This window comes from Podarcis pityusensis, assembly GCF_964106645.2.
Source record: "Podarcis pityusensis genome assembly, chromosome: 13".
Classification (NCBI taxonomy): domain Eukaryota; kingdom Metazoa; phylum Chordata; class Lepidosauria; order Squamata; family Lacertidae; genus Podarcis; species Podarcis pityusensis.
In genome coordinates this window covers 12,805,537-12,823,716 of record NC_138038.1, presented here as the reverse complement: position 1 = coordinate 12,823,716, position 18,180 = coordinate 12,805,537, and the positions used below count along the sequence as shown (strand labels likewise).

General features: G+C 46.9%; 1 protein-coding gene across 5 annotated transcripts in view; it reads left to right on the top strand.

Moving 5' to 3' along the window:
- The window catches only part of ARHGAP27 (Rho GTPase activating protein 27), a 64,999-nt gene that overhangs the window by 21,844 nt on the left and 24,975 nt on the right, over positions 1–18,180 (top strand). For 4 of the 5 annotated variants that reach the window (XM_080976622.1, XM_080976623.1, XM_080976621.1 and 1 more), the window contains one exon: positions 16,452–16,901. In XM_080976622.1, coding sequence (XP_080832748.1) covers positions 16,452–16,901 — 450 coding nt within the window. Of the gene's footprint in view, positions 1–3,426; positions 3,561–16,451; positions 16,902–18,180 lie in introns of those variants that run through there. The other variant, XM_080976625.1, reaches the window with a different exon arrangement.

Genomic DNA, 18,180 nt, shown 5'->3' with positions numbered 1-18,180 from the left:
TGGACAGCTGTGAGTCCAAAATGACTCCCAGGCTGCGCACCTGGTCCTTCAGGGGCACAGTTACCCCATTCAGGACCAGGGAATCCTCCACACCTGCCCGCCTCCTGTCCCCCAAAAACAGTACTTCTGTCTTGTCAGGATTCAACCTCAATCTGTTAGCCGCCATCCAACCTCCAACCGCCTCCAGGCACTCACACAGGACCTTCACTGCCTTCACTGGTTCTGATTTGAAAGAGAGGTAGAGCTGGTCTTTTTTAATTTTTATAAAAATTGCAATATTTTAAAAATGCAAGTGACAACCTTTGATTCTGACTGATGTGCACTCAGTAGTGAAATAGTGCGCCTTGCATCTTCTCAGAGTTGCTCCTCCTGTTCCTTTGCATCTCAAAAGGCTGAATTCAAAACAGCGTCGCCCTGGTGGATGCTGGCCTCCAGGGGAGGGTTATTACAGCAGCAACAAAACCACAACCTGCCCCTGCCTGGAAGCCGCATCCTGCCTCGTGGTAGTTCTGCCTTCCAGCCACGGGTTCTCTACAGGTGATTCAGTGGCAGAGGAGGAGTCCAGGGGCCGATTGAGGCAACGAGAGGGTTAAAACCAGGGAGGCCTCGCCCCCTTTCTCTTATGCAAATGACCCGTTTGCCTTACCTGTCCTAGCAGGGCGGGGTGGGGCTGTTTGCTGAAAAATCCAGCTAGGCAAAGTGACCAGTGTGGCTGAAGGCCTAAGGTAGTGATTTCTTTGCTCCCGGGGGTAAGTAGAAATTTGTATAAATCTCCCTGTGTCCATTTCAGATTGCTCATCAGAGTTTTTGAGCAGGTGTCTCTCATCAAAGGTGTAGCCATAAGACTCCTCTCTTAATGAAGATGGGGGCTTGGGCAGGTTCACAACGCAGTATTTCATGTAAAACAGGTCCTTTTCTCTTTGGTTTGTAGTGGAGATTTTGCATTTTTACAAGTGGTATTTAGAGGCATTTAACAGTTTTGTAAGGCAGTGAGTGGTTCCTGGCAGATCTCATTGGGAACTTCCGGATGAAGGTTTCCAGGAGAGCAGCCGTAGTGTGTTAAATCTGGTGGCATCAAATAAGACACTCGTTTTTGTCCCAAGTGGCCGAAAGGAATCTCTTGAGCTTCTCTTGTGCTGTTTGCGATCCATCTAAACGCTCTTAATTTGAGGGTAGAGCAAAGGTGAGGTATCTTACTGGTGCAGTTTGCAGCTACCTTATAAACGAACATACAGGTTTGATTTGTTTAGCCCTCGGTATCATCTCATACTGTATTTCTGTACAGTGGTACCTCGGGTTACATACGCTTCAGGTTACATACACTTCAGGTTACAGACTCCGCTAACCCAGAAATAGTGCTTCAGGTTAAGAACTTTGCTTCAGGATGAGAACAGAAACAGCGCGGCAGCAGTGGGAGGCCCCATTAGCTAAAATGGTACCTCAGGTTAAGAACAGTTTCAGGTTAAGAACGGACCTCCGGAACAAATTAAGTACTTAACCCGAGGTACCACTGTAACTCAATCTGTCAGCCGGATGGGAAGCTGTGTTTTTTGTGGTTACATGGGAAAATTTGAATAAACAAACAGAAGACCACATACTGACAATACAGAAATCAGGCTTAAGTAGAGAGATGTGACAGTGACAATCTTATGCACGCTCAACTTGCTAGGCCTGTTAGTCTCCCCTCAGTACCACGATCCGTTCTTCTAAGTAAACATGCAAATGGTTGCACTGTGAATCACCTGTTTTACTTTGAGTTTTCTTGGGCAAAGAACCCACTTCGCGATGTCTCCCACGAAGGCATCCTGTTAAGATTGAAGAGGGTTGTTGATGGATTGCAGCGCCTATAGATGCTTTAAGCATAGAGGTATTTAGGCGAGGGTGGGAGAGATGGACAGTTTGATTGTCTTGAAGTACCAGCACGTGAGGAGTTGCTTTTTTATGTGGATTCTCGAGTTTACCACTTGGTTTCGCTAACCAGCACCTCCTGTCCAGCCCTCAGTACGCTGCTTCTTGGGAATGTTAAAATTCAGGTTTATTGCAGCGGGTGCCGCAGAGTTCTTGTTGGCCTCTGATTTACTGTAATTTCTTGCGCATAACTGCTTTGCAAAACACACCCAGTGATCTAATACTTCACGGGCCACCTGCAAACACGTCAAGGTCAGAGTAACTGTGAGGAGGGTGTGTTCAAACTACCCAGTAAAGTTTCTCCCTCTCTTTAAATAAAGTACCCTGAGTTGCTGTAGCACCTTTTGTCTCAAAGATGATGTATCCTTCCTGTCTCCTGTGTTGGAATATATTTTAGCTGCCGTTTTTGTCATGGGCTTGTGCAGATGTCATTATGAAAGGTCATTGGCATACAAAAACAGAGTCTGGTTCTGGGGTCGCTAGCCACACCATTATTATGGTCGCGGGACTAAGATTTCATAGAATCATAGATCTGTAGAGTTTGAAGTGACCCTGAGGATCATCTCGTCCAACCCAGTGCCGGATTTACGTTTAAGCTAAACGAGCTATAGCTTAGGGCCCCCCTCTCTTGGGGGCCCCAAAAAAATTTAAAAGGGGAAAAATCTGGATGTACATTTCCCAAATATAAGATGAAAAACAAATAAAATAAAACCTACATACAGCAACAGTGTTTTGTGTTGTGTAGGCTCCTATGATGTAAGTAATGGGCCCCGCCTGCTAGCCTGCTCCCTAAAATATCACTGGTTTGCTCTTTTCTATATATAGGGTGCCTACATTCTGCATATGGGACACGGGTGGCGCTGTGGGTTAAACCACACAGCCTAGGGCTTGCCGATCAGAAGGTCGGCGGTTTGAATCCCCGCGATGGGGTGAGCTCCCGTTGCTCGGTCCCTGCTCCTGCCAACCTAGCAGTTCGAAAGCACGTCAAAGTGCAAGTAGATAAATAGGTACTGCTCCGGGGGGAAGGTAAACGGCGTTTCCGTACGCTGCTCTGGTTCGCCAGAAGCAGCTTAGGCATGCTGGCCACATGACCTGGAAGCTGTACGCCGGCTCCCTCAGCCAATAAAGCGAGATGAGCGCCACAGCCCCAGAGTTGGTCACGACTAGACCTAATGGTCAGGGGTCCCTTTACCTTTTAACTGTTGGAATGTAGGGCTCCCAGGTCAAAAAGCGTAGGATTTGCAGAGGGACTGAATCCTTGGCATTTCCCTGCGCATGGCCCCAGGAGCATAGAGGAGGAAGTCTTGATGAGTGACTATGAAACTGTCAGTAGAGCGCATTAGGTAGGACTTAACGCCCCTGTTGTCACAGCAACTGATCTATCCCACAAACCTCAACAGGAAACCTGCAAAAGGCAATCGGCGAGGGTTCTTGTTTTGTGCACTGCGTTGTATTGCTCCTTCCCTCGTGATTGGCCGGTGGTTGAGAAAGTGAATTGTCCCTTTCCCGCCCGCCCTCAGCCATTTTCTCCCCATTAAGGCGCTGCGTCTGGGTTCTGTGACATACCTTCTTGGCTGGTGTTGGCAATGGGCGACTGGGTCCCCAGAGCGTTTTCCCGGCGCAAATCACGTCGTCCGCCCGACCTTCCCAAGGTATGGTGATGTGGGAAAGGTAGATAGTTGCTAACTAAGTCAAGAGTGCTGCTTAGCGCTTGCTTTTGAGGTGGTGCAGAACTTGTTGTGTACTCCGTGGTCTAGGGCTGGAAATATTTGGATATGTTAGGGCAGGCACCCCCAAACTCGGCCCTCCAGATGTTTTGGGACTACAATTCCCATTATCCCAGACCACTGGTCCTGTTAGCTAGGGATGATGGGAGTTGTAGTCCCAAAACATCTGGAGGGCCGAGTTTGAGGGTGCCTGTGTTAGGGCCTCTGGGCATGTGCAGAGTGTTCTCTCTCTCTCTGTTGAATAGTTGCAGTGGGTCACTTGCATATCTGGGGCTAGGAATATGAAATTCCTAGGGAAGTTCATGCACGCCTTTTAGAAAGTAGTCAACAAGGGGGAAGGGTATTCCAATTGCTGATTAAAATATATCACACCATGTTTAGAAGAGGTGGTGGATGATAGGAAATTCATAATAATTTCCACTATGTAAAATCCACCCCCCCTCACCCCAAAGCTCTGGGGCTCTATCCCATGATTGTCAGAAGATGGGCCTACGCAGAGTTCCCCATCGCAGCACCTCTGTGACTGGTAAATCTATTTATTTATTCTAGATTTTATATCTTGCCTTTCAAAAGTGAACATTTTTGCACAAGAAGGTGCACAAGGTAGACAAGCCAAACATATTATATATGCATATATAACAAAAATATGTAAGAATAATTCTAGTCAGCGTTTAACTGTGTTACTTTGAACGTATGTTTTATATTTGCCTTCATCAGTAATGTTTTATCCTGGGTTGTTTTTACTTGACGTTTTAACGTGTTATAAACCGCTTTGGGGTTTTTTTCTTAAGAATATACAGCAGTAAAAAAATGAGATAAATAATAAATAAAATCTAATGAATGTAGTAACTAGTCAACTAAAACATTGAAACATCTGCCGCTCCCTGTACAATAGAGTCTCAAGACTACAGCTCCCAGCATAACATAACATAACATAACATAACATAACATAACATAACACAACACATAAGATAACAGATTTCAGCAGATGTGCCTTGCCAGAGAGCAACGAGCTCATTCCTTGACTACATTCAATGCTCCATGCAGCTGTTATAGTGGGAAGAGTCCATGGGACTTAGAGGAGCCGCATTTACCGCTGTTTTTCTAAACAATGGCATGCTATAATAATAACAATAATATTTTTATTGTTTATATGCCGCCCATCTGACTGGATTACCCCAGCCACTCTAGGTGGCTAACAACAAATTGAAACACAGTAAGACATCAAACATTAAAAACTAATAATAATAATAATAATAATAATAATAATAATAATAATAAAATAAAAAAATAATAATAACGCTATACGTTGATGGGAAAGTTGGCTTCTGGAAATGTTTAGAGGTGGGAAATTCTGGTGCATCCACTCTTGGCCCAGGCCTAGAACTTGCTCTGCTTTTTAAGTGTTGCATGAAAAAGTCTTTCACAACCTGCTGTCCCCTCTCTCCCCGCAAAAGCACCGTGAACTGAAAGTTGGTGCCCTGTCTGGAAAACTGTAGGCTGCAGTCCCATATCTAGTCATAAGCCCTACTGAGCTTGCAGACTTGTGAAGCTTTGCACCTTTGGACAAGGAAAAGCCTTTTCAGGACCTGAACTTTGCTCAGGCAATTTAGAGCTGTTTGGGGTTTGCTCTCCCTCCTTCTCCTCCTCCTCCCCACATTGGCAAGACTGAGACAGGAAGGGGAAGTAAAAATGCCAAATGTCTAAATTTAGTCAGGGACAAGAAAGTGGGGGCTGTTATGATAAATGTAGAGCTGAGCTAATTTTCTCTCCGAAGAGATTTTTCTGGGATATTTTTTTTATCTCCTTCTCCCCCAAAGACCATTGTCTGAATATTTCTGTGGTGCCCTAATAATACTGCACCCTGCAACGAGACTGAAGACTACCAGACCTTCTAATCCAACCCCCAAAGGACACAGTAAATAAATCAGCCTTTTACAATCTGTTTAAAAGAGACCAGAGATGGGGCTTGTGTGCTATCTCTTGGAATTGAGTGCCATAATACGGGGAGGGGGGGGAGCTTTTTTAAATATTTGCTGGTTCTATACTCCAAAGAGCAGTTTTGAGGGCTGCAATGACCCATTTGTGGCTAAAGAGCAGGTCAGTCTGGCTGGAGTCACAGCCACAATTTCCTGGGACTTGCCCTGGAATAAGCGTGCATGAGCTGTTCGACAGTGGAATTTGCTGCCAAGGAGTGTGGTGGAGTCTCCTTCTTTGGAGGTCTTTAAGCAGAAGCTTGACAACCATATGTCAGGAGTGCTCTGATGGGTGTTTCCTGCTTGGCAGGGGGTTGGACTCGATGGCCCTTGTGGTCTATTCCAATTCTATGATTCTATGAGATTGCAACTGTTTGGATTGTACTGAAGTCTTCGAGCAGTTTGCATGACTGTTTTGATGGTGTTTAGTCGTTTAGTTGTGTCTGACTCTTCATGACCCCATGGACCAGAGCACACCAGGCACTCCTGTCTTCCACTGCCTCCCGCAGTTTGGTCAAACTCATGCTGGTAGCTTTGAGAACACTGTCCAACCATCTCGTCCTCTGTCGTCCCCTTCTCCTTGTCTTTCCCAACATCAGGGTCTTTTCCAGGGAGTCTTCTCTTCTCATGAGGTGGCCAAAGTATTGGAGCCTCAGCTTCAGGATCTGTCCTTCCAGTGAGCACTCAGGGCTGATTTCCTTCAGAATGGATAGGTTTGATCTTCTTGCAGCCCATGGGACTCTCTCAAGAGTCTCCTCCAGCACCATGACTGTTAGCTGGCCACTAAAAATATTTGAAGTGATGCTTTTCCTGCGTTCCAAGAGCTTCATGCAGTTTCTTTGTGATCCTTAGTACAGACCAGTAACGTGGGCCGGCCATGACCACAAAGTGGGGTTTCTATATCCAGAGACAGTTTACTTTTGAATGTTAGATTCTGAGCATAGGGTCCTGCTTTCATGTTCTGCCTCTGGGACTGGCTGACCTCTCTTGGGGACAGGGTGCAGGCCTAAGGGAGACAGTGGCCTCATTGCAGCGATCCTGTTTTGCTCTCCATGTTCAGGCCTGCAAAGATCCAGTTGCCACAGTGGCCCTGATGGTGGCCCCAGTTAAAAGTGGCCCTGATGGTGTTTTAAGCTGAGTGATTTGAAGAGAGCACAAAATAGGTTTTCTCTGCCTCCACCCATGTCTGCTGTTGGGGGTGAAATCTGGCGCCTCCACTTCCTTCCATAAACTCAGCCAGGGCTTTCCAGGGCACAGCTGCAGAATTGCATTCAGTGGTAGAATATGCAAAGCAATGATTCCCTCGCTATCATCAGGTCACCGTTTCTCCTCCAAATCTGGCTCTGAAGTTTTGCAAAGAAGGAACGTTGTACCCCGTGCCCATATTTCAGGTCCAGATTTGTTGAGAGTGGAGGGTTATTTCTTATTCTGTTACTATTTTCCATTGCATGCCAGCAAATTCAGGTTGGGCAATTCAAGGCCTTGTGCAACAAACTCAATTCCCCCCCAAATATTGGATTATTTTTGCAATAGGAAAGGTGGTGAGGAAATGTCATGAGAAGTGTGGGTTAATACTTGCACCGGCCGCTCCGTAAACAAATCGGAGTGAATGTTTCTTCAATAGCCCAGGTTGTCTAATCTCCCTGCAAACAGATTGGGGTGAGTGCTCAATAAACAGGTTGTCTGGAAGCGGCTTGAGACCAGTCTTGATCTGGCCACAGTGATCCATGCGATGGTCACCTCCAGGCTTGATTACTGTAACTTGCTCTACGCAGGGCTGCCCTTGAAGCTGACCCAGAGACTCCAGCAGGTGCAGAATGCCACGGCGAGGCTCCTTACAGGGTCCTTGCCACGGGATCACGTTCATCCAGTGCTTTACCAGCTGCACTGGCTCCCGGTGGAGTACCGGGTCAGGTTTAAGGTGCTGGTTTTGACCTTTAAAGCCCTAGGACCCTCGTACCTACGGGACCGCCTCTCCTGGTATGCCCTGCGGAGGACCTTAAGGTCCACAAATAACAACACTTTGGAGGTCCCAAGCCGCAAGGTGGTTAGATTGGTTTCAGCTAGGGCCAGGGCCTTTTCAGTACTGGCCCCGACTTGGTGGAAGGCTCTGTCACAAGAGACTAGGCCCTGTGGGACTTGACATATTTCTGCAGGGCCTGCAAGACAGACCCGTTCTGCCTGGCCTTTGGTTTGGACTCAGTCTGATCCTTATGTTTCCCTCCCCTTATGGTTTTGATTTATGGGCTACTATTAAAATGAGGCTGCAATTTAAATTGTATTTTAACCCGTATTTTAATAAACTGGTTTGTTTGTTTGTTTGTTTGTTGTCCCCCCCCCCCATTATGTTTTATTGTAATTTTATTGGTGTTAGCTGCCCTGAGCCTGGCTGTGGCCAGGGAGGGCGGGGTATAAATAAAAAATTATTATTATTATTATTATTAAGGATAGCTGCCTAGTTCAGACTGAAAGAGATTTGACCCAAAGACAGCTGAGTCTGTGTCCTGCCTTTGTGTTGTGTAGGGTGAGTCGTGGGAGACCCCAAAAGCCATACAGTCCACCCTGCTGCTCCACTTGGACTGGTATTCTCCCCCCAGCATCCTCTCTGCCTCGGTAGTTCCTCTTGGCTGGGTTGAGTTTTGCAACCTGGGATCTATTTATGTCCTCAGCCCTCGGCCGTCGCCTGCCCAAGAATAAAGCAGCCACTTCCCCCATTCAGAGTCAGCTCAAAGACTCTTGTCTGCGTGCCTGTTTCTGTTGTACGCTCCTAACATCTTTGTGAGCCAACACCCACTGGCTCTGAGCGTGCCCAACTCGGCTCAAGGAGAATGCCCCTCTGAACTGTTGAACTTTGTCCATGCTTGGATGACCTCTCAGCTCTGCCTTTCATGTTGCCTGTTTCGGGAGCATAGGAATCTTCCTTCTACAGAGTCACACCCTTGTAGTTAACCCATACTTCTCTAGTGTCCTGGATTTGACTTTCTGTTTGGAAGCTGCCATAATAATAATAATAATAATAATAATAATAATAATAATAATAATTTATTATTTATACCCCGTCCATCTGGCTGGGCTTCCCCAGCCACTCTGGGCGGCTTCCAAAAAAATATTAAAATACTGTAATACATCAAACATTAAAAGCTTCCCTAAACGGGGCTGCCTTCAGATGTCTTCTAAAAGTCTGGTAGTTGCTGTTCTCTTTGACATCTGGTGGGAGGGTGTTCCACAGGGCGGGCGCCACCACTGAGAAGGCCCTCTGCCTGGTTCTCTGTAACTTGGCTTCTCGCACCTTGGCTTATCATCCCTGATTTCACATACACCCCCCCACACACATACACATCCATTCACATGTTTTTCTCTTCCTCCTGGCTGTGTCTTTTTTTATAGAATAATCTTTATTGGTTTTTCAGTTACATACTCTACATACAGATATTGTATTACATTTTACATTTATACTTGCTCCTAAGAGCTGACTTCCCTCCTTCCTTCTTCTGGTTTTTTTATATCACCTCTAAATTTTTCGCATTGTCTTCATCCATTTTGTATACTGTATTGTTGTTCTTCCATATTTGTCCATGATACATCTATAAACAAATAAGTCCTTCTATATTTACAATTCCTGTTGTCTGTCTATATTCATTTACAACTACTATTATTTACATTACTCACATTATACATTTTACTTCTTCTTATTTTTATTTATCCGATAATTTTCTTTGTATTTCACATTATGAGGTTTATTTCAATTCTACTGGTTTCACTATCTCACCTTATTTTTCCTATGCACGACATAAATTTTTCCCATTCTTTCTGAAATGTTTCATCGCCCTGTTGTCGAATTCCCCCCGTTAATTTAGCTATTTCTGCATATTCCAAGATCCTCTGTCGCCATTCTTCTACTGTTGGCAATTGTTATTGTTTCCAAACCTGGGCTAATAATAACCTCACCGCTGTTGTTGCATATAAGAACAATTTCTGATCATTCTTAACAATATCCTCTGGCTTTTTCAAAAATGTATATCTAAAGATCTTCTTTAGGTCATTGTATATGTTTTCCCAGTAAGTTTTTACCTTATCACATGTCCTCCTTGGATGTGTCTTACTTTTACTTCTAAATTTGTGGGGCAGTGTCTGCTTTTTATTTATTTTTCTGCGGCATTTAACACTGTCACATATCCTTTTCATGAATATATGCATTTTTACAGACCCTTTACCTGGTACATGAAAGTTTTGTGCCCATTACTAGGCTGGAGAAGTGCAAAATTTGGACAAGTGTGAAAATTGAAGGATGGCTGTCATTTGGAAAGTGCAGATTAGGGTGGTTTGCCTTCAAATGTGAACTGAATTGAATCTCTTCCCCCTTATGCACATCTTGCCAGCATGTTTTTTGGCTATGTGCACATTGGCCGCTTGAAACATAGCGAGGGTCACAGAGTGGGAAGAGATACCTGCTTGGTAATTGGGATGTGGGTGGCACTGTGGTTTAAACCACTGAGCCTCGGGCTTGCTGATCAGAAGGTCGGCAGTTTGAATCGCCGTGACAGGTTGAGCTCCTGTTGCTCTGTGCCAGCACCTGTCAACCAAGCAGTTCGAAAGCATGCCAGTGCAAGTAGATAAATAGGTACTGCTGTGGCGGGAAGGCAAATGGTTTTTCCGTGCGCTCTGGTTTCCATCACGGTGTTCTGTTGCGCCAGAAGCGGTTTAGTCATTCTGGACACATGACCCGGAAAGCTGTCTGTGGACAAACGCCAGCTCCCTCAGCCTGAAAGCTTGATGAACGCCGCAACTCCATAGTTGCCTTTGACTAGACTTAACCGTCCAGGGGTCCTTTACCTTTACCTTTCCTTACCTGCTTGGTTTCCCTGCGCCAAACTCCAATTCACCACTGAAGATGCCGTCTGTGCTTGTGCGACAGCTGTCTGAAATGTACACATCTCAGCTTAACTGCGGCTTGCATTTCAAACTGGGTGGTTGCTGCTTTTCAGGAAAGCACATATTTCTCTAGAAGCGACAAGATACCTGTAGATTGTAGTTAACATCATGTGTACTCTGCTTCAAACACCAGAACTGGAGTGAGCAATAATGCGTACACTGCCGCTCTATTCCCCAGTTACTAACTATAGGCCTGGATAGCAAAAACAACCCTACACATTTCCTGTCAAGTGTTTCCCACTTCTGAGTGGCGAGAAACTCCAACACCACAGCTTTTCCTATGAATGAGAAAAAACAGATTCACAAATACTGTATTTTTCGCCCTATAGGACGCACTTTTTCCCCTCCAAAAATGAAGGGGAAATGTGTGTGCGTCCTATGGGGCGAATGCAGGCTTTCGCTGAAGCCTGGAGAGTGAGAGGGGTCGGTGCGCACCAACCCCTCTCGCTCTCCAGGCTTCAGGAAGCTATCCCCCCAGCCCGGCAAGCTCCCAGAGCGATGCCGAAGCTGCACTCTGGGACCCGTTCTGGGGGCTGGGGTAGGGGGAAGCTCGGGCTTCCCCTGCCCCAGCCCCGCGCCTGGGGGGGGGGGAAATAATTCCCCCCCCTTTATTCCCCCCCCAATCTAGATGCGTCCTATGGGCCGGTGCGTCCTATAGGGCGAAAAATACGGTAGATTAGGGCAGTACCATAAATGCAGGTGTGCCTCAGTAATGCAGGTCTTTATTCTATGTCTGATTCCCAACAGTGGCTGTCACAGGCAGCCAGCAAAGGTGCAAATGACTTAATTCTGGCTAAATTCCTAGCTTTTCTTCCTAGAATCATAGAATTGTAGAGCATGAGGGGAGGCTGGGGGGGTCATTTAGTCCAACCCCCTGAAGTGCAGGAATCCTGCGCACAGCCACCTCCGAGTGGGCTCGACCCACCAACCTTCTGGTTAACAGCCAGACGCACTCCTTAAATTCAGAAGATGTCAAGTCTAGCTTCAGTTTCTCTGCCCGACCTTGAAGGCAAGCTGCTTATTTGGGAAGCCATCCTGTTGAGAGGGAATGGTCTGTTTCTGTCTGGGTAGCTCAGTCGGTAGAGTATTAAATCTCAGAGTTGTGGGTTCAAGCCCCATGTTGGGCAAAAGATTCCTGCATTGTAGGGCGCCGTGGTGTCCCTTCAAATTCCACGATTCTGAAGATGTCGGTGTGCAGTTCCTAAAGAGCTTGGGTCAACTGCTTCCACCTGTGAGTGTGGGGATCAGCACTCCCTATTTGCACATGGGTAACACAGGTGGCGCTGTGGGTTAAACCACTGAGCCTAGGACTTGCCGATCTGAAGGTCGGCGGTTCGAATCCCCGTGACGGGGTGAGCTCCCGTTGCTCGGTCCCTGCTCCTGCCAACCTAGCAGTTTGAAAGCACGTCAAAGTGCAAGTAGATAAATAGGTACCGCTCCGGCAGGAAGGTAAACGGCGTTTCCGTGCCCTGCTCTGGTTCGCCAGAAGCGGCTTAGTCATGCTGGCCACATGACCCGGAAGCTGTACGCCGGCTCCCTCTGCCTGTAAAGCGAGATGAGCGCTGCAACCCCAGAGTCGGTCACGACTGGACCTAATGGTCAGGGGTCCCTTTACCATTACCTTTAACCGAGGTCTAGTAGCAACTCGTGCACAGAGGAAGCTGAGTGACGATGCGTGAGCAGAGGTGCCAGTAGGAAGCTGCAGACTGAACTCACTATTCAAAGCGGCAGGGAGGGAGGTATCACTGCTTGAGCATGCCGACAAACAACTTTCTCTCAGCTGAGAAGCAGCTGGCTGTATAGTTTTGCAGTGATGACGAATCGAAACTCAGCAACGCATCTCGTATAATGATCAAGGCTGAGTCCTGGCACAGAAAAGCCGGTCCCACAGCTAGGCTCTGATTCACTTAGTGCACTCAGCACTTGCTCAGAGGCACTCTTTGCCCCTGTTGCACATGTTCAGGGACTCGGGCTTGACACCAGCGAACAGACTCTGGGGTGAGGCCTTCAATCAAATGGGACAGAGGTGCCCTTGGGCAGCTCCCAGGGTTCTGGCAGGGCTCATCACTGATGAATTATAGAATTGTAGACTGGGAAGGGACCCTGGGGGTCATCAACCCCCTGCAATGACATCTGCCCTGGGCCTGCGTTCCAATTCCTTTATCCTTTCCTGGCTGGATCTAGGCACCCTTTTAATCTCCCTCGTTACCCCTGTCTCAGTGTTGCTCTGGGGCATCAAGGGAAAATGCAAATGATGGCCAGGCCCAGCTACCCAGGGTTGATTAGAAAGCTGCCATCACAACCCTGTGATCAGCATCTGAGCCTCTCCTTTGTGTGCCTCCCCCATGAGAGGTCCATAGGGTGTCAACCTGAGAACAGGGCCTTTTCTGCAGTGGCTCCCTGTTGGTGGAATGCTCTCCCCAGGGAGTCTCGCCTGGTGCCTTCATTGCATATCTTTAGGCCCCAGGCAAAAACATTTCAACCATCTGTTTGGCTGATAAACATTCTGTGGCCTTTTAAATGTGTCTGTGGGTTATTGGGTTGTTTTGCTTTTGTTTTATTATGTATTTTACATTTTTGTTTTGTACTTTTATGCTGTGAACTGCCCTGCGATTTTCTGATGAAGTGTGGGACGCGGGTGGCGCTGTGGGTAAAACCTCAGCGCCTAGGACTTGCCAATCGCATGGTCGGCGGTTCGAATCCCTGCGGCGGGGTGCGCTCCCGTTGCTCAGTCCCAGCGCCTGCCAACCTAGCAGTTCGAAAGCACCCCCGGGTGCAAGTAGATAAATAGGGACCGCTTACTAGCGGGAAGATAAACGGCGTTCCCGTGTGCTGCGCTGGCTCGCCAGATGCAGTTTGTCACGCTGGCCACGTGACCCGGAAGTGTCTGCGGACAGCGCTGGCCCCCGGCCTCTTAAGTGAGATGGGCACACAACCCTAGTCGGACACGACTGGCCCGTACGGGCAGGGGTACCTCTACCTTTACCTTTTACTTTTATGCTGTGAACTGCCCTGCGATTTTCTGATGAAATGGGGTATACAAATCCAGCAAACTTGGAGCCAGCCCTGCCCACAATGTTTGACCTATCATCTTCCCTCCCTTAAATACGGTGGTACCTTGGGTTAAGAACTGGATTCGTTCTGGAGGTCCATTCTTAACCTGAAACTGTTCTTAACCTGAGGTACTACTTTAGCTAATGGGTCCTCCCGCTGCCACCACACGATTTCTGTTCTCATACTAAAGCAAAGTTCTTAACCCAAGGTAATATTTCTGGGTTAGCGGAGTCTGTAACCTGAAGCGTCTGTAACCTGAAGCATCTGTAACCCGAGGTACCACTGTAGAGAGAAATTTAGCAGATGAAGCTCTCCTGACATGGAGCTCAGATTATGCCAAGAGTATCACTTATTTTCAGGCTGAGGCCAGTGCAAGAAAGGTAGTAACTCTAGCTATGAGCTGAGAGATATGGAAAGTGGGGGAAAGTACTCAACTTGACAAAGATAAAAGGAGCTGTTTTGGGAGCTGGATGGCAAGGGGGGGAAACCACCTTGATATTTCAGGGGCGCAGGATAACTGTTTGTTACTTGGGATGTAGGTCTGCTTGCTTGGAGTACTATAGAAAATTCTGCAAACTTCCTTTGCTGTCTCACCACAGAGCAAACAGATCCTGGCAACTCCTGTCTACCAGGAAACACGAAACAATATAAGTTTAATGCTTTAAATGGTTGGTTATATTTATTTACAACATTTATATGTTGCCATTAATAAAAGCTTTCTCTGTGTAGTTCACAAATAAAAGTTTTAAACCATGAAGTGTAAAAAATGGAATTTAACCAAGACGCAGAGTAAGCACTGAGAAAACCACAAATTAAAAATAAAAGTAAACCTATTTTTAAGGAAATCAGAATTGAGGCAGCCTAAAGAAGAGGAAATACTTCAGAACTGGCACAAAAAACACAGATTCCCTGGGCAAAAGCCTTTTTTTATGCTGCATTGCCTAGATCTATATTTATCTTTCTTTTTAATGGATCCTTCCTTTCAACTTGTAAAGAAATTTTCTCGGTGTAATGGTGTACAGTCTGGCATACAGTTATATGCTTGCACAGGGAGTTTTTTTGTACATGTACCGTTTCCAAGAGTCCTTTGTTTCAGAAGTCTCTTGCTCCATTTCGAAATAGTTGGCCTGTGTTGCTTGATTTTCGTCTAGTTGCTGCATTCAGGTAAGTTTCAGGAAACAAACAGGCTGCCCTCCCCGTGAACCCCCTTTGGATTTCTCAGGTACATCCTCCAATAGACAGAAGCGGGTTTGATAGGGAGAAAGGACTACCAAACCTGTTAAGTTGTGGGTGAACCTATCAGACGACACAGCGATTCTTCAAACAGCTCTTGTTTATTCGCAGGTCAGGACAGAACTGAACTGAAGGGCTCAGTCAGCCTGCTTATATAGAGCTCCAGTACCACGTTACTGTAACAACTTTCTAAAACTATCCAATCACTGAACGTCACTTTCGATCCTTCATTTGCATAACTATCTACAGTATCCATCCAATCACTGAACGTCACTTTCAATCCTTCATTTGCGTAACTATCTACAGTATCCCCCTGCTGGCCCAGAGTGAGAACTTCAGTACATAACAAAACCCACTTTTGGAACTGGGCCATTCATTGCTGGACACAACTGCGAAGGGCCAGGCTTGTAGCAGCCAAGCAGACCAGCTGGAGAACCAAGGGAAACCAAACCTCATTGTGAATCGCTCTCGGGACATTAAAAACTGAGGGTGCTTCTGTCAGACTGTCATTGTACTGGGGTGGGATTCAGTCACATCCTGGCAAATTCAGGTTGTGCATTTGATTAGAAGGTCACTTTCCCAAAAGGTCAAGCCTTTTGCTGTAAGGAAAGTGATGGCGAAAAGCTCCTGAAAATGTGGGGTGGAACTTGCTTTGATGCACCGTTGTCTGGCCTCCCTGCAAGCAGATCTGAGTGACTGCTCAGGTCGTCTGGAAGCACCCTGAGTTAGCATTACCTAATAGGAGAAAATGCGAGGAATATCAATCAATCAATCAATCAATCAATCAATCTTTATTACAGTCCAGAGACCCAACAAATCGTTACAAAGCAATGCACAATTCAGACAGCCTACCTCCAGGTTAAACAAGCATTTTGTTCAGACTTAAAGATAGGGATGGGACGCGGGTGGCGCTGTGGGCTAAACCACAGAGCCTAGGGCTTGCAGATCAGAAGGTCAGTGGTTCGAATCCCCGCGACAGGGTGAGCTCCCGTTGCTCGGTCCCTGCTCCTGCCAACTTAGCAGTTCGAAAGCACGTGAAAGTGCAAGTAGATAAATAGGTACTGCTCCGGCGGGAAGGTAAACAGCATTTCCATGCGCTGCTCTGGTTTGCCAGAAGCAGCTTAGTCATGCTGGCCACATGACCCGGAAGCTGTCTGCGGACAAACGCCGGCTCTCTCGGACAATAAAGCAAGATGAGCGCCGCAGCCCCAGAGTCGGTCACGACTGGGCCTAATGGTCAGGGGTCCCTTTACCTTTACCTTAAAGATAGGGATCATTGGTTCTTGCAACCACCGATAAAAGCTTGTTCTAAATGTTCTAAGCGATTGTCTAGTCTTCCAATAGGAACCTGACATAGTGAGCCTCTGATTTTCCCGGGAAAGGTACCAGCAAGGGTAATAGAAGAATATAGGAAATACAACTTATAGGAGCTAATGACAAGGGAAGTTTGGGCGTTACAAAAGATGAAGCATGACCAGCTGACCACATCCAGCTGACCAAACGTTAGACATCCAGCACATTTCTGTGGATTGGAGGCTTTGGGAGTCCTGCCTCTGTGTGTCACGTAATTGTGTGATGATGCAGTTGGCTGACAATGACTTATTTTATTTCTTATTTTCAGCCTCAGCCAAACAAGGAGGTGGCTGAAGATCCTGTGTATGTGAATCTCCAGGAGCTCCGGTTGGAACGGAGTCCCTCCACTGCGAGCAAAACTGAATCCACACCCCAGCTCCACATCAGCAGCCCCCCGGCGAGCTGGGAGACCCACACGGACGCAGAAAGTGGCCGCTTGTTCTATTACAATTCGGCCACCGGCCAAACGACCTGGGAGCCTCCCTTTGACGGTCCTGCCGGCGGCGGGAGTCCCCCTCCTTCTTGCTCTCCCTTGCTTGCCCTCAGCCCTGCCACACCTGCCGAGTGGGACCAATATGTAGACGAGGCCAGCGGGCAGGTGTTCTTCTACAACACATCGACGGGCGAGACGTCGTGGGACGCACCCCGGATGGACGAAACCCTCAATTATCCGGAGATGCAGCCTGCGTTTGTGCCTTACAGCCCTGTGGATCGGAGGGTAAATGTCGGGGAGGGGTCTACTGGGTCTTGGGGTGGGGGGCAAATTCTGATGCATAGCTGTCGAGCGTCCCTTATTTGGCGGGACAGTCCCTTATCCCAGCGCCATGTCCCGCTGCTGTCCCTTATTGATGATGTCCCTTAAATAAGCTACTGAAGGTAATGGGGCCCTTTCTATGTCCAGCTGTTCTTTGTCAGCAACAAATTGTTGCCTTTTTTGTGTTGAATATATGCTATATGGTAACTTATGGACCTAATAGGTATCTAAAGCCATTTGCACGCAACAAAATATGTATTTTATCAAAGTAATTGTTGATCCCATATTTTGGCTGCTGATCCCTTATTTTCGAGGCTGCTGGTCCCTTATTTTCAAATCTGTAAGTTGACAGCTATGTTCTGATGCAGTAGATAGCCCACTGAAGTCTAGTTCATGTAGTGAGGACTGAGGACAATCTACGTCCAGGGATGAGACCAGTGCCAGATTTATGTACGGTATAAGCCAGGGGTAGGCAAACTAAGCCCTGGGGTCCGGATCCGGCCCAATCGCCTTCTCAGTCCGGCCCGTGGACGGTCCGGTAATCAGCGTGTTTTTACATGAGTAGAATGTGTCCTTTTATTTAAAATGCATCTCTGGGTTATTTGCGGGGCCTGCCTGGTGTTTTTACATGAGTAGAATGTGTGCTTTTATTGAAAATGCATCTCTGGGTTATTTGTGGGGCATAGGAATTGTTCTTTCCCCCCCTCCAAAATACAGTCCGGCCCCCCACATGGTCTGAGGGACGGTGGACCAGCCCACGGCTGAAAAAGGTTGCTGACCCCTAGTATAAGCTGAACAAGCTATATCTTAGGGCCCCACTCTCTTGGAGCCCCGCCCCCAATATACTGCTACTTAAGTGTATTTCAGTTCAACAACAAATATGTATTTTATTTTGTTATGTGCAAATGGCTTTAGATACCTATTAGGTCCATAAATTACCCTATAGCTTAAATTCAACACAAAAAACGGCAAGAATTTGTTGTTGACAAAGGACAGCTGGACATATAAAGGGCCCCATTACCTTCAGTAGCTTAGAGCCTCATTAAACCTAAATCCGGCCCTGGATGAGACATTGGTGGATAGAAAGTTATGGCCCGGGAAACTGCCTGTGGAAAGACTGGTTGATGAGTGTTGAACACATATGGCCTGATTTTCCATGTTAGGAGTAAGTAAGAATTTTTCCTCTAGGGCCATGTGGCGAAGAGGGTCACCAGGGTCCAAATTTATCCTTGATGTTGACGCT